Source organism: Pimephales promelas, chromosome 13, assembly GCF_988280905.1.
Source record: "Pimephales promelas chromosome 13, fPimPro1.hap1.1, whole genome shotgun sequence".
NCBI classification, from domain to species: Eukaryota; Metazoa; Chordata; class Actinopteri; order Cypriniformes; family Leuciscidae; genus Pimephales; species Pimephales promelas.
In genome coordinates, this window is record NC_142781.1 from 10,336,623 (window position 1) to 10,362,708 (window position 26,086).

At 41.5% G+C, this 26,086-nt stretch overlaps 1 protein-coding gene and 1 long non-coding RNA gene across 6 annotated transcripts in view; both read left to right on the plus strand.

Annotated features, from left to right (window-relative positions):
• Positions 1–557: 557 nt before the first annotated feature.
• Positions 558–26,086, plus strand: part of arid1b (AT-rich interaction domain 1B) — a 132,639-nt gene continuing 107,110 nt past the window's right edge. For 4 of the 5 annotated variants that reach the window (XM_039692287.2, XM_089118456.1, XM_039692289.2 and 1 more), the window contains exons 1-3: positions 558–1,803; positions 13,848–14,036; positions 23,399–23,536. In XM_039692287.2, the coding sequence (XP_039548221.2) occupies positions 778–1,803; positions 13,848–14,036; positions 23,399–23,536 (1,353 nt within the window). In that variant the 5' untranslated portion in view covers positions 558–777. The remainder of the gene's footprint in view (positions 1,804–13,847; positions 14,037–23,398; positions 23,537–26,086) is intronic. The other variant, XM_039692288.2, reaches the window with a different exon arrangement.
• On the plus strand, positions 7,051–10,317 carry LOC148976501 (uncharacterized). Its single transcript, XR_016145982.1, has 2 exons — positions 7,051–7,180; positions 10,009–10,317. It is a non-coding gene; the product is annotated as an uncharacterized LOC148976501 (long non-coding RNA).

Here is a 26,086-nt window from a genome sequence, read left to right on the forward strand (position 1 = left end):
GTGATTTGATATTTACAGCATGAATTCCCCCAACAGTATTTTTGCTTTCTGACAGTATTATTAGACCTTAGACTATGCACCGAAGATAAGCTATGTCAGGTGCAGCTTCCGACTTTGCATTGTAGCAGACCGCATTACTGACTTCATCTTTATCTATTACTTTAATCTAACTACAAATTTTGAAAATGTGAATATAGAAACTCCAAATGTTTGAATGAGCCAGTCCGTGTTTTCCAGCAGGCTCGGCGCAGAGCAGTGGAGAGCTGGAGGAGACGCTTATAATGCCATGCTGGAGCAAAGGGGCTCCGGTAGGGGTCTAGTGCACATTTGCGCACGTTCACATTGGCCTCCGTGGGAATAGAACTTTGATATTAAAAATAAACTTTTATATATAAAGTGAAAGTATATTAATGTCTCTGGTCACCAAACATCACCAGTTAAAGACGAACTGGCGTCATATTTCTCTCTTACAATGCCTCAGTATCGTTTTCACAGCTCGTGCCCACTGCCCACCACACACACACACACACACACACACACACACACACACACTTCCACTGACAAGACAGGAGCCGTGGAAAGAGCTCCTCCAAGCCCAAATCTAACGGTGTTATTGAAAGGGGAGGAATCGGTGTGATGTGGGGCAGTGGATGGGTACAGCGCTGCCTCAATGAATAATGGAGATGGGCATCAGCATGCGTCTCTAGTCTCTGCGAAAACACGGATGCTGGAAATCAACCCACAACCTTTTCTGCTTATTTAACCGCGACTCTGAGCATGGAAACGGGTCTGGTCGCGAATCATCAAGTGAAAAATGTTGGAAGCGGAGATCCCCCTCCTTCGCCTCTCCATCGCACACCTCCACAGCAACAGTCGCACGCATTCCCTCATTCCCAGCAGCAGCAGCGAGCCGTTCACAACCACAACAACAACAGCAGCATCAGACCGACACCCGTGCGCGGAGATTCGGGGGATCGACAGGATGGAGGGGAAGAAAACGCTTTGGAGACGCAGGTCGATCGCCATCCGCGTTTGCTGAATACAAGTGACGAGGAGGATCGCTCGTCCAAACCCGGGGGGGAACGGATGGGCAGCAGGTACGAGCACTCCAACTTTGGACCAACGAGCAACAATAACAACAACAACAACAGCGGCGGCGGCGGAAGCAACGCGTCCCAAAGCGGGAGCAGCTCAGTTTCTGAGTTTAATCATTATTACGGGAATGGAAGAGGAGGGCCTTGCTTTGATCAACATGGCGGACAACAAAGCCCTAGGACGGCTTTAATGCATCAGGCACAGAGCAACATGGATCAAGTGCAAAACTCCCACGAAGGGTACCATAATAACCCATACAACCACTATCCCAACTACCGGCCGGGGTACGGTGGCGCTGGATACGGTATGATGAGCCCATCGCGGCAAGGGAACATGATGGGCCCAGGTACCAATTCGCCCACTGCTGCTGCTGCTAATCATGGCAAGGCTGCTATGGCCTCTGTTGCCCCGGCTCCCGGTGCCAATGTTGGGGGCTTTCAGAGGTTTCCCGGACAGAACCAACAGCACCCTTCTGGAGCGACACCTACGCTGAACCAGCTCCTGACATCTCCGAGCCCGATGATGCGGGGATATGGCAGCGGCTATCAAGACTACAGTAACCCGCCGCCACAGCAGCAGCAGTCCGGGATGGGTTTGGGGAAAGACATGAGCTCCCCGTACAGCCCCGCTGCCAGCCACAGCTGGGGGGCACAGCAAAGAAACATCCCGTCCATGAGCCCCGGGAATAACGGGAACAGCAGAGCTCAGGTGAGCGTTTTAGCGCACGGAACGTTATGTGTCAAGCTTTTCATCAGGTCTAGCTGTGGCCTGATGCTATCCATAACATTAGCTTTCAGTGTCCTGCTATTACATTTATTAAACGCACTTTATCTATGTTAATGGTGAAATAGCACGCCGAGGATGGGTTCTCCAAGTGTAGCTAAGATTATCCCGGGGTTTGGGCTTGTATGTGGATGTTGACAGGCAGCAGAAATGGTCAAGTTCTGCCCAAGGTGACTGTGCTAACGGCGTTAGCATGAGTTAGCCTGCGCCGAGGCTTCATTTCTGCTACAAGAGATTCCCGAAACAACAATCAGAAATACTGGGCTTCTTGTATTCATATACACACACTATAATATCACGGAAGTATCACTGAGAAATTAATGTCATGATATTGAATACATTATCGGCCGTGGTTTCGATAAAGAGCTCGTTCGGTGCCATTTAAATTTACGGAACGTTCTAGCATCGCGCCGCTGCTAAATAAAATTGCTGCTTGCGCGTTTTCTTCCCGATGTCAATTGGGGAAAAAAGTGATTGTGTGGTTTAGTTATACTGCCCGGATGAAATTTCGATGTACTTTTCAACGTATGTTTGCCTTAAAGAGCTGTCTGTCTGAAACGAAGGGCTAGACGGTGTTTTCAGCGCAGAGCGCTACTGATTAGCATTGTTAGCTGGTGTTAGCGCCATTGCGCCCGTCTGTCTTCACTTCATTATGCAGGAATTAATTAAAGTTTTCGCATTCACCTCATTGTCTTGCTATTTTTTTTCAATATTATATGTACTGGTGTCCTAAACGCAAACAATTTAAGTGTAAAGATAGTAGCCTATACGATGGTGAAGTGACGAAAGCTGTAACGTTATCTCAAAACCCAGCTCGAGACAATAATGTCTTAGTAGCTATTCGTCTAGGTCGGTGGCTCACTAGGTTTTGGCATTATGATGCCCCAAATGCTGACTATTTAGCCTGCTTATTATGTTTTGTAACTGTCATCCGTAATTGCTTTCTAAATGGGAAGCATACTGCTCTAAAACCCCGTCCTGGTTGCAGGCAGTTATAGGCAATTTTTGAGACCATAATATAGAAAAATGTTGTCTAACTAAGCTACAAACTTGGTTTTTAGATACAACCTTGGGTTTCAAAGTCCAGCTGGCCAAATCACAGTTTTTCACTTCGATTTTAGTGATAAATTGACAAAATCTAATGATAAACCTGACAAATCTATTGGAATAGTTTAGCATATATATTAATATTCATCCTGCTAAATGCTGTAGGTTTTGTCTTTGTGAAACAATGAACACATGCAATGTTTTGTTTGGTGTAAATGGGGGGTTAGCCATTTATAAACAATATGTGCCAAATGGTATTGTCTATTTTGTACGCATTAATTTCAAAATCTCTATTTGTGGACAAAGGACAGTGGCCAAATACTCAAGTGTATAGTTTATAATATGCAAGTGGCAAAACCTGTCTGCTTTCAGTTCTCCAGCATCTTATGCGATCAGATGCTTTTTGGCCGCGGGCCCTCGTCTGTATGGATGAGCGGTCCTGACCTTCACACATGCAGATTAGCCATGCTTTCATAGTGGCACATGAAGAACATTTGTGCTGGATTGCCCAGGGTAATCCCAAGGCGAGCCCAGGCAACATGACTGGAAGAGATGCCAAGAAGACACCTGATATCCCTCACGCCTTCCATTCATTCTTGACCAATTTCGTACAACACCCTGAGAGCATTTTGAATCTACCTTGGCAAATTATACAGTTTGGAATAAAGGATTAATGAAACCTGTAAATAACCAGTGTTGGGGAGTAGCTAACTACAAGTAGTGATACTACTAATTTAACAATTTGTTTTAGTAGCTTGACAGTAGCTTAGTTGCTTTTAAAACTGTAGCTTTTCCAGTAGCGAACTTCTTTTTCCAGCAAGTAGCGGTGTAGCACGACATTCAGTTTTGCGTTTTGAGGAACCTGCAATGTATTGAAGCGGCGCAGTGTCTTCTTTTTATATCGCAAACTAAAACTGTGCATTACTGCCATCTATTGTTAGCCTATAACACAATTCTAGCAGCTTTACGGTTAAGTCAAGTCACCTTTATTTATATAGCGCTTTTTACAATACAGATTCATTGTTTCAAAGCAGCTTTACAGACATAACAGGAGAATAATTCCTGAAAGAATCGCCTGATGATTACATAAAAGAAGGGTGGGTTCATTTTTTACATGAATCGACTAGTAAAGGTTACATTTTTGTATAATCTATGTAAACCAAAGATTAATCGCTGTTTGCGCGAAGACTTCAAGCACAAATTAAATGAAATATCTATTTCTGTTTTAATTACAATGAAGAATCAGTGTTTCCCAATAATTTCTTGGAATAATCTGTACCGCCACTATTCCCGTAATCAACCTAAAAGATCACAAACATTGTGTTTTGCACCATTGTTTTGGCAAAGCATCTGTCAATCTAAAAGAAAACCAATTTGCGATATAACTTAGTTCGCTGCTCATCACTCGGCAAAGCTGTGATTGATTTAAATAAGGTATATAGCTTAGTTTGTTGTGGCGGGTTTCACTTTGATCACGCAATAACGAAATTGGGACGTACTACATCCGCCATGTTGTTTCTGTCACGTGACCTACCAGCGTTAGTTCCATTGCTTAAAAAATTACATTCGTAAATCCTCTCCCGTGGCCTCATGGGGTAGTGAAGTGCCCATCGAATGCACACTTTAGAAGTAGTAGGTCATCCAGGGACATTTCGCCTTCTGTTTTTAGAATTACCATGTATTCAAACATACTATTCTGTTGGCATACTGTTTTTCGCACACTATATGCCTATAGTAGGGAATTGTTCGCTTTTGGATGCAGCGCGTATCTTAAAGAGATACTCCACCCATTTGCATTAAGCTTTCCATTGTTAGAAACCCAGTCAGACTATTGAATGGTCGTGCAACACTCTCTCATTTTCCCCCGAGACGAGAGAAATCCGCTATTTACATTTTTCACTTCCTCCAGTCCCACAATGACGCAAAAATCGTCATTTCACGTCATTGTAGGAGAAAGTGTAAGGGGGGGGATTTCTGTAAAAACTACAAGCGCTGGTTCCCATCCTTTCAAACACGCCCATAGGGGGTTGAGCCTAGTGCGCAGATTAGACCTATCACAGATCAGTGCCAGTGTGTTTGATTTCACCGCAGAAACTTTTTGAAAATATGGACGAAGATACTGAATACGCAGACAGATTGTTCTTGTTCTGTGGCGAAAGCTGTGTAGTAGGGGTTACCGTCCCCTTTTTCCTAACTGAATTCATTCCGATTGGTGAATCTGTACTGTTTACATGAACGCTGAACAAGTGATCGGTTGATGTGCGTTTTAACATTGCTTAGAAAATTCCCGCTCCTGCGTGAGAGATACAACACCGATGTGTCTCACAGGTGTCGCTCAACGGTAATCACGTCACCGGCCTCGCGCCGTTCTCCCGCGGCCCTCACTCGTCCTGCTCGCCACAGTAAACATGATAAATGGCGACTGTAGAACGCAAAAGCCGAATCCCGGACATTTTGGGCAATCTCGAAATGAAGTTTTGTTAATAACTAAGTTCGGGAGGAGCACGTTCAGATAATTAACACGAGTGGACGGCAATCAGCAATCAGCAACCAATGATAAGAGGGTATATATAGAGTCAGCAGTCTTACCTCGATCCATTGGCAGTTTGCAGCATTTGGCCATGTTCGAATCTAGCTCTTCCTGTTTTCGATAGAGAATCTTTCGTCCAGAATTAGGAATCTTTTCCGCAACCCGGTATCATCCCACGGGCGTCAGGCCAAACAAACGGGTCATCGCCACCCCGGGCGAAACATCCGCAATCTACTTCCGCGGTATCTTTAAACCGGACCATTCAATAATTCCTGCCATAGAGATATGGACAAGGCAATGCTGCCATCTTAACGCAAAGGAATGGACATTCCTCCAGCGTCGGCCGTCGCAACAGGCAGTAAGTAAGTTAAGCCACGCTGCAGATCCAGTCCCGGCTGATCCACACTCTCAAACATCTGCCGGGTCAACTCTGTGAGTGCTTAGCTGAAAACTTTCGCGTCCCTGATTGAACTTTGCATCGCTTCAATCGTTGAATGTCGAGCATTTACGCTATCCGGATACTAATTGTGATCGATATAAATAGTTTCTGTACAATGATTTGCGTTCCTTAAACGCGATGCTTCTTTATGGCGTAAAACTCACACGTAAACAGTAGGGCTGGGAATCGATTCTAAAGAATTGATTCCTCGATCCCAAAAAGAATCGATTCCTCGATCCGAGGCGTTAGGAATATAGAGTCGATTCCAAAGCTAGGAATCGATTCCATTAACAGGAATCGACTCCTCTTTTAAGATTTCAGAAGTTCAGACCAATTCTAACCCGCAGCTTCACCATTTGGTTTACTAATCCAGAACGAACAAATCGGCAGGGAACCACCCTTAGAAATGACAAATAAATAAATGAGAAACAACGGAGCTTTTACACTAGGCTTGTTACGGTGAAATGCCATATATGGTTTGTATCCTGTGTTTGCAGCGGTCCGAGCGCATTTGTCCCCGACGCCCCCCGCAGCGTGGGTCCGGTTCCACACCCAATTTAATTCTATCGAACCTTGGTGCGTTCGCGTGCATCTTATGTCATTGCAAACGTTCACGGCGCTCGATGGAAAGCAGAACGTGGGTAAATATTGTGTATTTACTTATTTATTTTTAGTAAAATTGCTTCTATTATGCGCAGTTAAGTGAACAATACAGGTTTATTGTACGTGTGTCGCATAAGGTGGTTTTCTGCTGCTTGCAAACGGACCCGTAAGAATACAGTGGATTTACAAATATGTTGCTCTGATTCCACGTACAATGCTCGAATACACTGCAGGCTCACTCTCGCTCGTATCCAGGGTAATTCCTCAACACTATCATCCCTTACTTATTTAACTGAATACATCACAATAAGCTAAAACGCATGCACAGGATACCTTATTTCCTGAACAAGGGCGCACCCGAGTCCGTGCTGGGTAGTCAGTACTACCACCACCTCCTCCAGGTAGTCTCGGGTCCGGTACCCCAGTGCGCACCCGGTTCCCATAATGGCGTTCACATTAGCGATTTTTCATGCGAACCATTCCCCGTTACGGACTTAACTGCCAGGGTGAAAGTTCCCTAAGCCATTTTGAAACGTTAATAAAGATCTGCATAATCCTGCAAAGATTAAATCGCCCCTCTTTTTCGCATCTTTGTTTGCGCTCAAGAAGATGATAATCGGCCAGCCAGGCCCCAATCTACTTCCCGCTTTTGCTCGGCTTCACACCACAGCTCATTTGCACAGGTACGTTTCTCCACTGCCCAGCAGTGACGTCTACTCTGCTCCCACTGAAGCTCTGTTTCTCCGGCTAATTTTCTATACTGCCCCAGCAGTGACGTCTCCTCTGCTCCCACTGGAGCTCTGTTTCTCTGGCTAATTTTTTCCACCGCCCCAGCAGTGACGTCTCCTCTGCTCCCAAAGGAGCTCCGTTTCTCTGACTAATTTTTCTACTCTGCCCCAGCAGTGGTGTCTCATCTGCTCCCACAGGAGCTCTGATTCTCTGACTAATTTTTCTACTTTGCCCCAACAGTGATGTCTCATCTGCTCCCACAGAAGCTCTGTTTCTCTGACTAATTTTTCTACTTTGCCCCAACAGTGATTTCTCATCTGCTCCCACAGGAGCTCTGTTTCTCTGACTAATTTTTCTACTCTGCCCCAGCAGTGATGTCTACTCTGCTCCCACAGGAGCTCCGTTTCTCTGACTAATTTTTCTACTCTGCCCCAGCAGTGATGTCTACTCTGCTCCCACAGGAGCTCTGTTTCTCTGACTAATTTTTCTACTCTGCCCCAGCAGTGATGTCTACTCTGCTCCCACAGGAGCTCCGTTTCTCTGGCTAATCTTTTCTACTCTGCCCCAGCAGTGATGTCTACTCTGCTCCCACAGGAGCCGTGTTTCTTTCGGCTAATTTTTCTACTCTGCCCCAGCAGTGATGTCTCATCTGCTCCCACTGAAGCTCTGTTTCTCCGGCTAATTTTCTATACTGCCCCAGCAGTGACGTCTCCTCTGCTCCCACTGGAGCTCTGTTTCTCTGGCTAATTTTCTCCACCGCCCCAGCAGTGATGTCTCCTCTGCCCCCACAGGAGCTCTGTTTCTCTGGCCAATCTTTTATACTCTGCCCCAGCAGTGATGTCTCATCTGCTCCCACAAGAGCCGTGTTTCTTTCGGCTAATTTTCTACTCTGCCCCAGCAGTGATGTTTCATCTGCTCCCACAGGAGCTCTGTTTCTCTGGCTAATTTTTCTACTCGGCCCCAGCAGTGATGTCTCATCTGCTCCTACAGGAGCTCTGTTTCTCTGAATAATTCTCATATGAGCTCTGTTTCTCTGGCTATTTTTTCTACACTGACACAGCAGTGATGTCTACTCTGCTCCCACTGGAGCTCTCTTTCTCTGACTAATTTTCACTCGGCCCCAGCAGTGATGTCTACTCTGCTCCCACTGGAGCTCTCTTACTCTGGCTTATTTTCTACACTGCTATAACAGTGACGTCCCCTCTGCTCCCACTGGAGCCCTGTTTCTCTGGCTAACTTTCTACACTGCCACAGCAGTGTTGTCTCCTCTGCTCCATCTGAAACTCTTTTCTCTGGCTAATTTTCTTCACCGTCACAGCAATAATGTCTACTCTGCTCCCACAGGAGCTCCGTTTCTCTGGCTAATTTACTACACCGCCACAGCAGTGACGTCTCCTCTGCTCCCACTGATGCTCTGTTTCTCTGGATAATTTTCTACACTGCTCAAGCAGTGACCTCTTCTCTGCTCCCGCAGGAGCTCTGTTCCTCTGGCTTATTTTCTACACTGCTATAACAATGATGTTTTCTCTCCAGTACATCACCATTTAGAATTATTATTCCTGCTAAAACCCTTAATTGATTCTTTCCTCTGTCCAGCAAGCTTGGTCTCCAAGCTAACGTCGCACGCATCAAAATTTATCCTCCAAGCGGTATCTCCCAGGACCCTTCAATCCTATATTACCGCTTGGAGGTAACATAAAGAAAGGAAACGATAAATATAACGTCTCTTATAACTTGCCTTCCCCCGATTTTTCTCTTTCCAATCAAATCTTTTATCTCCTATTAAAGGTTATTTGAGCGGCAATCCAGTTTTTCCCATAAACTGTCGTACGGCACTACTTCTGTGGAGTTAAACAATTCACAAACCCTGATTAAAGGGATCCAAAGATCCCAGCCCACCCGCCCCCGACTCCGGACACCCCATAACACTGGAAATTCTCATTAAATGTATTCGGCTTTCCGCATAAGCTACCAGCCCTTCAGTTCCACTCACACACTCAATGCCACGTTTAAATTACCCTTTTTCGTTTTTCTTAGACACTCAAAAAACCGCCATCACTTTATGAGCAGAGTGAGTGCTTTCCCAGAGGAGCCCTTACATTTTTCTCCTTCATCCAGCGAGCAGTTGGTCTCACAGCGGATGCAGTGTGAGAAAAAATCTCCTGGGCAAGCACTCAATTTTTCCACTTTTCAGTTTTCCTTCTTCCATCCAGCGAGCATCGGTCTCACAGCGGATGGAGTGAGAGCTTTCCCAGTAGAGCACTTAAAATTTTCTCTTTCATCCAGCGAGCAGTTGGTCTCACAGCGGACGGACATGAGAAAATTTCCTGGGCAAACACTCATTTTCCCCTCTTGTCAGGTTTCCTCTTTCCGTCCAGCGAGCATTAGTCTCACAGCGGACGGAGTGAGAGCTTTCCCAGTAGAGCACTTAAAATTTTCTCTTTCATCCAGCGAGCAGCTGGTCTCACAGCGGATGGAATACGAGAAATCTCCTGGGCAAACACTCATTTTCCCCTCTTGTCAGGTTTCCTCTTTCCGTCCAGCGAGCATTGGTCTCACAGCGGACGGAGCGAGAGCTTTCCCAGTAGAGCACTTAAATTTTCTCTCTTTCATCCGGTGAGCATTCGGTCTCACCGTGGACGAGAGTACGAGAAAATCTCCTGGATAAGCACTCATTTTCCTCTTTTCAGGTTTCCTCTTTCCGTCCAGCGAGCATTGGTCTCACATCGGACGGAGCGAGAAAGTTCCAGGTAGAGCACTCATGTTTTCTCTTTCATTTCAGCGAATATTTGGTCTTACAGTGGATGCAGCGCGAAAACCTCCTGGACAAGTATACAACAACCACACCTTGTTCGCAGTCAACAAGGGCCATCAGTCCAGGCAGTGAGCCAACATCACGGGCCTCCCTGACCAAGCATCCAGGCCCCTTCTCGAGATGCCAGCCCGCCATTTCTTGGCACTCTTTGGGGGGTCTTTAGTCCGGCGGCTGTCCTCTGCTCTTTAGCCTTTTGGGGGGAGTACTCTGGGTTCGGGCAGAATTCCGAGCACGGAGCCCTCCCTCCGGACAGCACGCCAAATACGCATTGAATCTTACTCACTCAAAATTATATGTAAGTGTGAACTCGTGAAATGAAGTTTTGTTAATAACTAAGTTCGGGAGGAGCACGTTCAGATAATTAACACGAGTGGACGGCAATCAGCAATCAGCAACCAATGATAAGAGGGTATATATAGAGTCAGCAGTCTTACCTCGATCCATTGGCAGTTTGCAGCATCCCTCCTCCACCCCTTCTCCACACTCCTAGTCCTGCACACTCCTCTTTCTAAAAAATCACTTACATACGGGGGGAGTACTCTGGGTTCGGGCAGAATTCCGAGCACGGAGCCCTCCCTCCGGACAGCACGCCAAATACGCATTGAATCTTACTCACTCAAAATTATATGTAAGTGTGAACTCGTGAAACACATTTTCGGGCAGACTCCTCACGGAGAGTCACTAGTAGCCTAGACTTGTTGTTTAACGACTGCGCTCTGTTACCGGTAGGCGTGGCCTCTCTTAGGGCAGCGAAGCAAGTGCATTCTGGGAGTTGTTGTCTTTCATCCACATAAGGCAAAAATACATTTTCTGGCTTTTCTCTGTCTACAAAGCTCCAAATTCAAAAATAATTTCACATTTCTTCTACATAAATGACCCATTTTAAATACACATTCATCTTTCCAGAGGTGAAGTATCCCTTGAACTACTTTAACTTATGAGTAGTTTGTACTCGTCGTCACTCATCACTTTTGTGTCAACCTCATCACATAAACTCCAGCAATGTAGCTACAGTATTAGTTAGAATGTTTTTCTTTCCGAATGAAATTGTTGCATGATTTTTGAAGGAATATTACTGTAATCGTTATAACCTTTTTATAAAACGGATAGTTCCTGTTTTTCTTGCTGAGTGGTGAATTTTTTGCATTTTTGCTAATAATATAAAATAAAATGATATTAAGTGTTGCGCCACACATTTTTTGATACGCATATAAACTGAATGTTTACAGAAGCCTTCGATCAGGGACAACGGTTGATATAAAATGGCAGACTGGTTGAATTACACCAATGAGTTTATGTTTTGTGTGACAGATTTCAATTCTTTAGACATACATGAGGATGATGTTGACATTTATACTCATTTGCATTTTCAGAGAAAGGGCATTATGAGAATAACTTGAGTTGTTAATGGCTTATCTTCAGCATGAAGTCCATTTAAGCGGTGCACTTTCCTCAGGCCTCCAAGAGTGCGTTGCTCCGCCACTGGCTCCATGCAAAATGTAATTAGTGACAGAAATTCACCAATCCAGTATGTTAATTTGTCTGAAAGGTTTCACAAGCCCTGTGACAATATTTTTTTAATATTAACTTGGTGTATTTCTGGTTTCAACATACACACAAATATAATTCCCAAAATACTATTAGTATTTTGTGTATTTACTGCCCCTGATGCACAAGTTTACACATTGTTCGTTATCTCATCAAAAATCTTGCCGATGCCAAAGATTTGAACAAAAGTGTTATTGATAGTGTTGTTCAAAACTTTGGCATCAGCAATATTTTTGAACGTTTTGAAGTCACAAAGCTGCATGTATTTGACAAAAAAAAACAGTGATGTGTTTAAAATATATCTTATTTTAAGATATTAATGTTTTAAATTAATGTAATTTATTCCTGCGTAGTGTAACACGATCCTACGGAAATCATTCTAATGCTGATTGGTGGTCAATAAACAATTCTTATTATTATCATCAAAGTTGAAAATACAAAATAGTTGTACTGCTAAATATTTTTGTGTATTTAAAATGGGTCATTTATGTAGCAGAAATGTGAAATTATTATTTTTTCAATTTGGAGCTTTCTGGACAGACAGAAGCCAGAAAATATATTTTTGGCTTATGTGAATGAAAGACAACAACTCCCAGAATGCACTTGCTGCTCTGCCCTAGGAGGCCACGCCTACCGGTAAGAGAGTGCAGTCGTTAAACAACAAATCTAGGCTACTAGTGAGTATCCGTGATGAGTCTGCCTGAAAATGTGTTTCGAGATCGCTCAAAATGTCCGGGATTCGGCTTTTGCGCTTTACAGTCGCCATTCATCATGTTTACTGTGGCGAGCGGGACGAGTGAGGGCCGCGGGAGAACGACACGAGGCCGGTGGCGTGATTACCGATCAGCTACACCTGTGAGACGCACTGACTGGTCTCGTATCTCTCACGGAGGAGCAGGAATTTTCTTAGCAATGTTAAAACGCACATCAACTGATCACTTGTTTAGCGCTCATGTAAACACAACATTCAGATTCACCAATCGGAATGAATTCAGTTAGATTGAAACAAAAGGTGTGCATGTGAACATTGAATGGCGACTGCAGAAAGTAAAAGCCGAATCCCGGACATCGACGGCCGAACATGTCCAGGAAAAAGAGGATGGTAACCCCTACTACTCAGCTTTCTCCACAGAACAAGAATCTGCTAGCCTAGCTTCCAAAAAAAAAAAGATGGCTGACACTATGTGTTCATTCTGTGAGTGAGATCCCACCCTCTATGGGTGGGTTGAGAACATGTGGGACAGTCTCTACTACTGACTGTTGTCTTTAGCCTTTGGCCAAAAAATCCTCTGATGACACAAAATGACAATTTTTGCGTCTTCTGAGGATTTTTTTCCAGACCAAAAACTACAGAAATCTCTCGCCTCAAGCGGATATTAGGGTGGAAAGCATGGTAGTTTGAAAATACTACAGATTTTCTACTAATAGAAAGCTGAATGCTAAATCCTGAAGTATCTCTTTAACCATTTTAATAAGCAAGAAAGCACATTATGCCAACAAAGTCAGTAAGCTGTGACTTTTTAAAATTATTATTTTTTACAGTATAGCATGACCTTGTTCTTAATTGCTGATTTAATGATGGACTTGATTTTAGTGCGTCAATGTAGAATAAATTAGAGAAGAAAGTAATTTATGGTTATAAGATATAGACTTACTTTCACTGAAGCCGTAAACTACATCTTGAGTAAGAATGACCTGGAAACTTCCAACAATGTTCCACTATGGCCTAATGGTGCACAAACTAAACTAGACCAGAGCAACTCTAATTTGACAATATAGTTGTCTAGTCAGAGAAAATTGTGTGTGTGTGTGTGTGTGTGTGTGTGTGTTGAGTGTGTGACAGCACAGCACTCTGGCATGACTGCTGACGCTCAAAATGTTCATTTATAGTGGCCTCCCAGGCTTTCTCAAATTGGTCACATTTTCTGTAAGTGCTGCTTCAATTGGCCTGAATTTGGCAGTGGCATGAGAAGATTAGCTTGGATGGCTCTCAGTCTTTCTGGCAAAGATGAGACACTTGAGAGAAAACCTGACCCCCCCCCCCCCCATATCAGTCCATGGCACGTTGCCCTGAATCTCTCCATTTACTGAACTGCTCAACCTTATGATTGCTATTTGTATTCCAGTCTTCTCAGGCATAATAGTCGTATAAATGTGTGACAAAGACTACCGTACGTTTGCTATTCCGACTATGCCGTACGTTTACGTACCGACTATTGCTGTTCTTCATGCTAAGGTGTTGACACCTTTCTCAACAGGTGTCACCAATGGACCCAATGGCCATGAAGCGTTCACAGATGTACGGGATGGGCAACAGTCCCTACTCTCAGCCGGGTGGATCTTATCCAGGACAGCCATACGGATCACCCACTCCTCACCGATACCCAATGGGAATGCAGGGGCGTGGCCAAGTTGGCATGGGAGGGATGCAGTACCCCCAGCAACAGGTAGATTTAATGATTTTCAGTGTTAAAGAAATGTTAAGTCCCTTTTAGATGCAGCGGTCACATGCAGCTCTGACTTCCACTTACTATCACGGAAAGGCTATTTTACATGGTTGATAGAACCAGCCTCGTAATGTCATGTGCTTGGTGCTTCGGTCCGTAGAGCTCTGTGCATTAGGAAATGTTGAAACGAGTTATGTGAAAAGGGTCTTTGTTGTTATTTTTAAATGCACAATAAATCACTTATAACCGGGCCTGTGGAGAATTCTACTGAATGTGGCTCTGATTTAACAATTTAAAAACATCTGCACTTATAGTGTGTCCCCCACACATGAAGATTGTCATGTGCTTGCCCTTTGGATAAGTAAATCGGTCATTCCCTTGTCCAAGTTCATTTTGTCTAAATATAATTTATTCTGAAACAATATTCTTATCGGTGTTCTATCAGATTTGACATATTTAAATGTGTCATATTTACCCTGTGGGCATTTTATTTTTCATCTTTTAATTTAAATTCTTAAATTGGATCAATAAATTAAATGAGAAAAAGACACTAAAGGGCTGTTACCAATCGAATTCAATCATTTACATATTACTATAACTATAACTGTGTTAAATATTTTTAGAAGAAACACAAATAAGACATTGTGGGAAAAAATGTATACTTTTAAACAAAATCCACTTGTAGGTGGCGAAAATTACCCATTCATAAACGTGAGTGAGTCATTGAGTCATTCCAACGATTCATTCAAACGGCTGATTTGTTCAAGAATGAGGCAGTTGTTTATTAATGGGTTATTGAATCTTTTACTCAACCAATTCATTCAAAACACTGAATCGTTCAGTAATGAAAGACAGCTGGGTTTTGCGGTGAGATGTGCAATGGTTCTGCTGGATTTTTTAATTAGAACAATTTTCGCTGCTGAAATAGTACAAAAACCGTCAATATTGCATCTAAAATGTAAGTGACTTAAAGTAGTTCACTTTATAATAATTTGCTCACCCGCATGTCATCCAAGATGTCCATGTCTTTCTTTCTTCAGTCGAAAAGAAATTAAGGTTTTTGTTGAAAACATTCCAGGATTTTTCTCCATATAATGGACTTCAATGGGAACCAAACGGTTCAAGGTCCAAATGAGAGTTTCAGTGCAGCTTCAAAGGGCTTTAAACGACACCAGGCGATGAATAAGGGTCTTATCTAGCGAAACGATCGGCCATTTAAAAAATAAATAACAAAGTTTAAGTTTTAAAAGCACAAATGGTCGCCTTGCTCTGTTCTGTGATGAGCGTTTGTGACTCTTCTGTTCGAACTCGTTCATCAAAATGAACGAATCTTTTTCCAAGTAATCATGACACGAAGGGTCCTAGATAAGACCCTTATTCGTCGTCTGGTGTCGTTTGGTTCCCAATGAAGTCCATTATTCTGCCGAAGGGGCGGCAGTGGCTCAATGGTTCATGTAGTTTGTCTACAAACCAGAAAGTTGGTGGTTCAATCCCCGGGTTCCACCTGACCAAGTGTCGAGGTGTTAGATGAGCAAGACATCTAACCCCAGCTGCTCCCGACGAGCTGGATGGAGCATGTGGCTGACACTGCCGTCGGTGTATGAATGAATGAGTGAATGGGTGAATGTGAGGCAAATGTAAAGCGCTTTGGTGGGCATTGGGTCTGTGAAAGCGCTATATAAATGCAGTCCATTTACCATTATATGGAGAAAATCCTGGAATGTTTTCATCAAAAACCTTAATTTCTTTTCGACTGAGGAAAGAAAGACATGGACATCTTGGATGACATGGGGGTGAGTAAATTATCAGCAAAAGTTTTTCTTTTAAAACTGAACTACTTCTTTAATATTGTCGTATGAAATCAGTCACATTTTCAATCGTGATGGTATTCAGGAAGACCGCACTCTTGGTCATGTGATGTTGCTTAAATGTTTAAATGTTATAAATGTTATAAATTCTCTTTCACTTGCCCCTTCAAAAAAATCCACTTGTCCCAGACAAGCAGACAAGCGTTAATGACAAGCCCTGGACCCAAAGAAACGGCTTGACGGGCACAGTTTTTAGACCTGTGTTGAAAGGTTTTCAATGGAAACAGGAAGTTGTGGGGTGACATTTTGAAGGGTCTTGCCTAGAGATGCGCCGGTCGACCGGCTATCGATCGGAACCGGCTGGGTTTTGCTCCAAACACACGATCATCTGTCTACTCTTAGAGAGTGAATTTGCATTACCATTCAGTCCGTCTGCTGTTCGCTTTGTGCAGGTATTGTTTAGGTAGCATAATTTCACAAAGCTGAAGTCATACCATTCTGTTTTTGCTTTAAATCTTGAAATTATACAATCTAATCGAAATCAAAAACAACTGCCCATGCTACATATGTAGCACCTTTGTTGGATTGTGATCAGAATTCAGTGATTGCCTCTTCATTTCAAATGGCTACAGATCATTATTTTTCGTTTAAGGCTGTGTGTCCACCAAAGCGTTTTTCCACATGCCTGGCGTACGTTTTCAATTGTTTTCAATGGGAGCACCACATTTTTTAAACGCCATGAGCGTAACGAGGCGCTGAGCTTTTTTTTTTTCACGCTGAAGTGCCGAGCGCCCAGCGTATTTTACTGGTCGCAGTGAGTTAAAAAATGTTCAACTTTGGATAAAACGCAGCGCTCATCACTGTCACTTCTTACCCAGCCGTCCAATCACAGTGGAGGAGGGGCGGGACTAAACCACACTGACCAACTGTCACAAAATTCTTATTTCTTTCTGTACAACGACATCAACCAGCAGAGCTAACCGAACAAAATGGATGAAAAATAGATTTTTAGTATGACACAAATTATCTGCGAAATCAGTTATAAATAAACTGTGCTGCAGATATTCTGTTTCATAGCAACGAAACGTCTCAACGGAAAAAAACGCTGCACTGCCAAACCGCTCTCAAGCGCCCAAAGCACGGCGTCTTCAGCAGAGCGTCTGGTGTTTTCAGCTGGCTAAAAACGCTTTGGTGGACACACGGCCCAAGGCCATATCTGATATAAACAACAGAGTGCAGTTTTTTTTTTAAAATTCAATTAACTTTCTCTACGGGAATTGCTTTTTTAATGATACCGTAACATATTTTTTTTGGATTTAGGACATCTTTGAATTAAATTGTTTAACCAACAAACAATATTAGTTAGAGGAACTTAATCTTTTATAACAAACACAAATTAAGTTAATAAATCCAAAAAAATTAATCCAACTACTTCAACTACTTGAGTTGTTGACCTGGAACCAATCAATATGATCCGTTTCACTTAAAATCCACAGCGTAAAAATTGTATTCAATTTTAAAAATCGCTTTTTCAAGGAATTAGTATAAAATTTTTGCCTTTTGCGGCAGTCGCTATGTGAACACACACAAAAAAAATTGTGCGCAAAATGTAAAAAAAGTCACTTGCGTCGTTCGCGGTCAAAAATGACAGCAATAGAAAATAAATGGGCATAATATCATGGGGTCTTTAGATATAATTTGTATGCTGGCTCAGATCCCAGCTCCTTTTAACACAGAATTCAACATGCTTTTCTCACAATCGGCACAAAAGATGAAAAAAAGAAGTGTTTCTTGTGTGATGGCAATACTTCATTTTTTTTTTTTTTACCATACCAGAATGTTTTTACTCTCCCCAAGCTGGCTGCCACATGAGGGTCTATTCTTCTACGAAATCTATCTTCAACTACCAGAATTAGCAACACTGACTCATAGCTCTCAAAAAGATATAGCTACGGCGCTCTTCATGCTGTCCACAGGAAACTGAAGTGTCCCACAGGCTGACGGTCTGAATAGTGGCGGCCCGAGGGGAAACGCAGAGTGCAGAAGGAACGACTCTGTTGTGCCTGTCAGCGTGGAGCGACAGCACTCCCAGTGTAGCAGAGATGTTGACAGTCTAATGCGCCTCGTGTCTGTCAGAAGAGCTTGGCAGGCAGTCTGGCTGGGCTGGGCCGTCCTATTCTGGGTACAGACTGCCATGCTAAATTTAGACTGGAAAGCTGGACTGTGTTAAGTTCAGCACCATTGCCTCTGAAATGACGGGAATTGAATCAGTAGTATTGTACCTAAACATGTTAAAGTCTCTTCCACATTACTGAGAATGGTTTCATGCTGTCTTTAAAGTATTACTCTAACCTAATCTTTTCGTTTGTTTAACTTTTGCCAAAACGTGAAGGCTTAAGGAAGAAACGCGCTTCACGTAAACGTGAATGTTTGGCAAGCCACTGAAACTAACATCATGGCAAAATAATTTATTGTTGAAGGTTTGAGATTGGAATCTGAATCTGAATACAAGATTCAATTTGTATTTATTGAAATCTGACATTTCTAGCTTTTTTAACCTAAACCACTATTGCTAGCATGGCTTCATTAGCATTACGCTAGCCTGTTAACTAGCCAAATTTATTGACCGCTTGTCTGTAGCAATTCCAGGCCTAGTTATAGCAGTTACGCATGTACAATAATGTTTTTTCTCAGTATTATTTGAATAAAGAAAGTGATCAATTTGTACTTTTCTTCAGGTAGCTAGTTATTAACATGTTGACAGATTAACTAGCTTAGCTTAGCAACTGCCATCGAGATGAATGGTGATGCTAACGGCCTAGACTTCTCCATCTATTTGTTTTGACACAAATTGGGAAAACAGCGGCGCGTGAAATCGAGTGTTTGGGTTCACGTACTTGAACGTCTTTTCGGACCTTAGAAACACAAACTGCTATTTCAGCTCTCGGCCACTTTCTTTTCATTACCTCCAGATCCATTACACTGATCTTTGGTCAGCTATACCGACACAAGATCAGCAGGACAGCAGTCGTGAGCAGTTTCCTCCTGTGATTGCCCCTGGGTACGGACGTGACCTTTTTAGAACGAAAGATCAGAATCAGCAATCTCCTCCTGGCACGGAGGAATGCAGGAGAGGCACTAATCAAGGAAGACATCACCGAATGTGGCCAGCACATAATGAGATCATTACAGGGGAGAGTTTTGGGGTAATCTCTAACCCGAGGGGTGCGCCATGCATTTGTGCAGCTGTTAGTTGTCAGTGTTCTCGACTGAAAGGGATCCTGTAATGGCTTTTATATACCAGGAGACCCAAGATGACCAGAGGATGGTGTGTGTGTGTGTGTGTACCTGAAATTGGATGTTCATCTGGTCTGATACCAGGGGAATCCTGCTGTGTTATTTATATTGATCTTCTGTACAAAAAAATACAAGAAGACAAAGCTTAAAACTCAGAGGAAAAGTACCATTTTAAGGCAGAGGAAAAATGGAGACAATGTCAAATATACTTACGAAGAACTGTGCATCAAACTGGTCGCCTTTTGGGTGAAATTTGTTGTTCTAACATTGAAATTGAAAATCATTGAATTGATTTTGTTTTTTTATTCTGCCGTTTTTGTTATACATAACCATTCATTTGGCTCAAATGTTAGACTTGTCATTTATAAAAAAATGTATTATTTGTACTGTGAAGTTGTTTAATTCATGTTTCCATAGACATTAGTGTGGTTTCTAAGGCTTAAAAAACATTTTTAATACATCATACTATAAGCAGTTGTGCTATTTTGAATTCACAAAGGCATATTTGCCCAGCCGGTTTAATATGTGGTTTATTTACTTGTGTGTAGGTTACTTGTGTGCGGCTCAGAGCGGCTTATTACAATACATAATACAGTGTTGCTGAAATCATATGATTACTAACCAAGTATTATTCCCTCAGTGTTATTATACTATATATGTATTTTATGTAATTCGAAAGACTTAGGTCTTTGCTTAGGTCTATTTTTCTTAATACAAAAAATCGGATTACTCGATTATTCATCAAAATATTCAACCAATTATTCGATTATCCATAGAAATAATCAACCAATTACTCGATTATTCATCAAAACAATCGCCCAATTACTCGATTATACATCAAAATAATCGACCGATTATTCACCAAAATAGTCAACCAATTACTCGATTATTCATCAAAATAATCGTCCAATTACTCGATTATTCCCCAAAATAATTGCCCAATTACTCAATTATACATCAAAATAATCGACTGATTATTCACCAAAATAGTCAACCAATTACTCGATTGTTCATCAAAATAATCGTCCAATTACTCGATTATTCATCAAAATAACCGCCCAATTATTCGATTATTCATCAAAATAATCGACTGATTATTCACCAAAATAGTCAACCAATTACTCGATTATTCATCAAAATAATCGTCCAATTACTCGATTATTCATCAACATAACCGCCCAATTATTCAATTATACATCAAAATAATTGACTGATTATTCACCAAAATAATCAACCAATTACTTGATTATTCATCAAAATAATCGTCCAATTTCTCTATTATTTATCAGAATAATCATTAGTGACAGCCCGTACCCATCCCCCCGTTTGCTCTTTTGTTCAGTCAGACACTGCAGAGCACAGTGATGGCGTTAGGTGCGTTTAATGAGCGTCTGTGAGCTCAGGTGGACGCGGAGCAGGTGTGTGGCAGGTGGCCGCTGGTCCTGACAGACGATTTGAGGACTCTGTAAGAGGACAGGTCCTATCACAACACAATCAGCAGAGCCCTCTCTCCCCCATGAGGCCTCTGACCATCTGACCGACACTCACCTGCCCCGCTGTCCATGTTTCTGACAAGCGCCGTACATGGCAGAGAAACGGATTAAATGTGCTCTTTGTGTTTGGACACAATCTCTTAGTGGGATTTTGGAGCAATTCCGCACTGTCCTGTTAAAGCCTGCTGTTTTATTTCAGTGATGGAAAGACTGGAAATGCATGGCTCTTATCCTTTGACATTTCCCTCAAATGACATAGACGGTTACAAAATACAAATCCTAAAGAAAAGCTGTCTAAGTTGTTAAAATGGGGATTTATATATATTCTTTATATAAAATAATAGGGTGGCACGATATATCGGCCACCATATCGGTATCAACCGATATATGTTCACTTTTGATGTTATCGTTATTGGCCCAATAAGAAACTTGGCTGATATATTAAAGTCGATAAATAATGGATTATTTCCTTCAACTGAGACACTTCAGATGTGCACTGACAGAATTGCTTGAAATATGATTGGAATCACTTAAATAAAGGAAAATACAGTTAAGTGCAACACGTGGAGTGCAAGTCTGTCATACAGGCTGCATACAATTATGAGAACATTATAATTGTGTGTTTGGGACATGGTTTTTAATTGTAAGAGACTTTTGATTTGTAATCAGGTCCTCAAAATTGACATACAAATTTTGATTCAGATTTATCCAATATATCGGTTATCGGCTTTCAAATATAAAAATTGATTGGTTATCGATATCGGCCAAAATGTTCATATCGGTGCATCCCATAGAATATAATAATATATAATATTCTATAGTTTTTGTGTGGCTTTTTTCACTTTATTGCACTGAAAGTGACGAGAGAGAAGGAAGCAATGGGGAGAAGAATATTGTGGAACAGGAGATCAGGAAAGATTGCGTTGCAAAGACAGGCGTTGCTGTCCACGAGGCTATGGCTTCAACTTACTTTCTACTGGAAAATGAGACCAAAAAAAACTTGATTGAGAAAATTATCTTTGCAGTCTAGATTAGGGTTTGTCCTTGCTTGACTTCCGTTTCCTCATTAAAGAAGCTCAGAGAACACGGCTCTCAACACAATTCCCATCCGAGCCTCGTGAGGGTATGCGCACGTATCTACGCTGACATACTTTTGCATGTATTAGAGAGATGAGCGGGAAAAACACATCATCATGGTTCGTGGATTTGTTTTCTGTGTATGAATGACAAATGAGAATTACAGCGGATGAAGGGAGCGGGTAACGGGGGGCTCAGATGGGAGGACAGCGTGCCAATAGCAGCTGTTGCCTTGAAAAACTCTTACATAAGAGCGTCACAATAACAGCTTGTCGTGAATCAAAGGAGGGGGAACAGTTGTGCATTACTAAAGCACTAACACACCCACAGGGACCCTCGTGATCAGATGTCCCCCATCATCCCTCACTGCAGCAGAATTAGGTTGTCGGCCCCGTTTAGGGGGTTGTTGTGCTCATCCACAGATAACCAAAGCGACTCACAGCTAACGATTATTTCGATTAATCTGTTGATTATTTATTTGTTTAGTCGATTAATCTGAGGAAAAAATCAACTGTAACATTTGTTTATTATTTTCATTATCGATTATCATTTATTTGAATCTATTATTTTATTATCTTTTATTATTACTCTTATTTATGTTAAGGACTCGCAACTGAATTTTGAGAGCATGTTTGGTTTATATGTGGTGTATCAACAGCAATGCTGTGGACAACTAGTTGTCTGTTGCCTGAAGTGAGCACTTAGTGGGATATTATTTGCTGTCAGTCACTAATGCTATATCTGTCAACCTCTCTCAGGCTGAAAAATGACAGAAAATAGCAGCATAGTGTGGTCGGAGAGAAAAACATAACACCTGTTAAGTGTTTCGGTGGAAAAATCACAATTGGTAGATCCAGAGAGTTTTTGACAGAATATCTGAGTGCAAAAACAGAACAGGACTTGTCAAAAAATGCTTGATTGATTAGATAAATAATTAAAATCCTTAGACACAATTCAACATATATAATTAAATATAATAAAAAAAAATAAGAAATATAGTGCAATAATAATATTATTGTAAAATAGCACATTTTGTATTTCATAATAATAGTAATACTAATGAAAAAATAGTACAATTGTAAAATTATTCTGACAGGGCCAGATTTACTAAACAGGGCAACTTACTGTGAGAGCGTAATTACAAAAAAGCCCAACCACAAAAATGTTTGTCAACGACCGTTTTTCCCTTGACTTAGATGAGGCAATTTTACATTTTTGGTTCCTTTGGCAAACTCGACCCCCCTCCACAATTAAAAAACTGAGCGATATATTGAATATCACCAAAAAGCACAAAATATGTTTTTTTTTTTTTTTAAGCTATATTGTTCAGACCATCTGTTCATGCAGGTGTAATGCGATGCTCTCCTGTTCTGCGTGTAGTACAGGGCGATTTGAGAGTCACACCTGTAAATAAATGGCTGTCAATCCAAACCACCGCCTGTTCCACAGCACTGTGAGAATCATTTACTCCTGACTTGAGACGTCACGCCCCAGACGCAGAAATTTCAGAACGGATTAGCATTGTGAAGTAGTCGGTTAATGTTCCGGGGCGGATCACCATTTTAAAATGCTTCAGAGATGAATAATAATCGTCCTCCCTGCCGTGACATGCCTTGTGTGAAGCACTTGAGAAGGTTTTGAGATGGTTGGTCTGTGAACGAGTGCTGACTCTCATGTTTGTGTCCAGATGCCGGCGCAGTACGGGCCACAGGGGATGGGCGGCTACTGTCAGCAGGGGCAGCCGCCGTACTTCAGTCCTCCACAACAGCAGTCCGCGGCCCCCTCCCAGCCCCCATACATGCAGCAGCGCCCTCCAACACAACAGGTACGCATTTACACTACTACATCGCTGCTATGTGCTATGGTCCTCGTTCTCTCTGAAGACCAGTCTCTATTTACACTTGTTGGCAGAGGCTATTTACATTAAAGGAGTAGTTTACTTTAAAATGAAAATTACCCCATGATTTACTCGAAGGACTTCTGAAACAAAACAATTTACATTACATTTGTGTTAGAATCATATTTATATCTTTATAATCTCAAATATAGCTTCCGTCCAAACGAACATGGAGTTAAGTGTAAAGCGCAACTTATGCGAGTAATGTGACACACTGCTGATATATATGCTATGCCATGACCAGTGTTGTGTGTTACTTTTTCGGATAAAAAGAAGTGTAACGCGTTACTACTGAAAATTTGGTAGCGAAACGTACTTTCTTTTTCAATTCGGCAAAACGTTACGTCATTTGACAGCGATCGCCATCTCCGTGAACACCTACAGAGAGCAATGCACATAATGGATTACATAATCAGAGAGTAATCACCACCACCAGCCTGCACAGGGGTAACAAGGAATGGTGGATCCATGTTCTCATTCTTTTTAATAATTAAAAAATAAAGACAATTAATTTAAAGGTATAATATGCAGGATTTTTGCAGTAAAATATCCCAAAACCACTAGGACAATGTTATTTTGTTTAATTGATTACTTACGATATCCCAAATGTTTCCAACTATTTGTAAATCGTGAGAAAATTGCTATTTTTAACCAAGGAAACGGGGTGTGTGAAGCAGGGGTGAGGAGTCGCCAGTCAATGACGCCATATCTGCGTTACCCTCCAGTTTCCGCCAGGTTTGACCTCATACTGCAATAGTTACCATGGCAACAGATGTTTACAACTGGGTCAGTTATGCCCGTTATGCCTTGAAGGACCCTTACACTGTTGTTGTTTTGTTCAAACATTATGGACCATGGCAAGCAGAGTTTGAGACAAAAAGAGGACTAAAATGAAGATCAACATCTTTCGAGATGCCATGAGCTCCACGTCCGCGACTAACTTTGACTTGACAGAGATGCGAGTGTTACATGTTACTTTATTAAACTGGTGAGCAAATGTTGAGCATGGTGAGCAAACTAATCAATGTTATTTTGTTCAACATGATAAAAAGTTAGAATATGATCTGTATGTTATTCTCTAATGTTAATCTAACTTAGTCTCATACAGCCAAGAAACAACTTAACTACTAGGGCTGGGTAATAAATATCGATTTCTCGATATTAATCGATTCTCATTTTTACGAACCGATATCGATTCTTAAGTCTCAAGAATCGATTAGTCATCCTGTTTCATTTGAATGAATGGGACATTGTATCGCGGCTGCGCGCATTCAAAAAATCGCAATGATCTTTGTCCTTTGTTACTATTGATATGAAACAAAGTCTCAATTTCCAAATTACGTCCATTTTCTTTAGAAATTCAAAAACATAAATAGAGTTTTGGCGCTGTGGCGTGAGATCGCTCTGGCGCAGCTCTAGAGAAGCAGCAGCGCTGATCTCTCTTCCGGGTTAATAATGCCAGTCACACCGCGAAATAAACATGAAGGAGCATCTGAAAGTGTGTTAAAAGATAGAGTACAACTTATCGAAATACGTATCATGTCACATTCATTCGCTCAATCAGCGTTTCAACCGTGGAAAGACGTCAGTTAAACAGCTTGTAATCAATGTCTTGTCATGTATCGTCATATTTACCTCAGAAAACCCACATCAACTCGTTAGTCAGATAGAAAAAAATAACTCCAGAGAGGAGCATTTTGCTAAATATATACACTATATTACATATGCATTATAATCTTAAAGTTCTTCAATATTTAATAAATCTGGCAAGTTTTTATGACATTTAAATGTTTATACTTCATATAATCTTCTTATTATAAAAATAAATAAAAGTGTAATTTAAGTGATTCATTCATTATTATCTTCATATTTGAATAAATCTGGCAAATTTTTATGACAGCCACCATTTAAATGTTTATATTTCATATAATCTTCTTATTATAAAAATAAATAAAAGTGTAATTTAAACGATTCATTTATTATTACCTTCCTATTTGGCTAATGAAGCCTAGTAGGCTACAACTAGACTCCCATAGTTTACAGCATTAGTTAAGAGATTTAATTCCCTTAAGAAAAATTGGCATTTATTGTAACTGATATCCAAAATAATCGATATTGAATCGAATCGAATCGTAATCGAATCGAATTGAAAGCTTGTGAATCGAAATCGAATCGAATTGTGAAATTTGTCTCAATACCCAGCCCTACTAACTACTGCAACAACATTTAACACACTCAAATCCCGTTTAGTGTGATTGTGTAACTGTTAGAGCAAGTGAAGCAGAACTGTTACCTCAAGTTTAATTCCTCTAATAAACTGACCTGTGAGTATTAAAGGATAATTCTGATATTTAACACCTTGAGTCTATTTTGTAGTTTGTTTTGAATGAAATAGAGTTGTGGACTTAGAAATTTTGACATTGGGTCCTGTCTCGACTTTTTTACTTTTTTAGAATCGCCTGTGACAGCGTTATACTG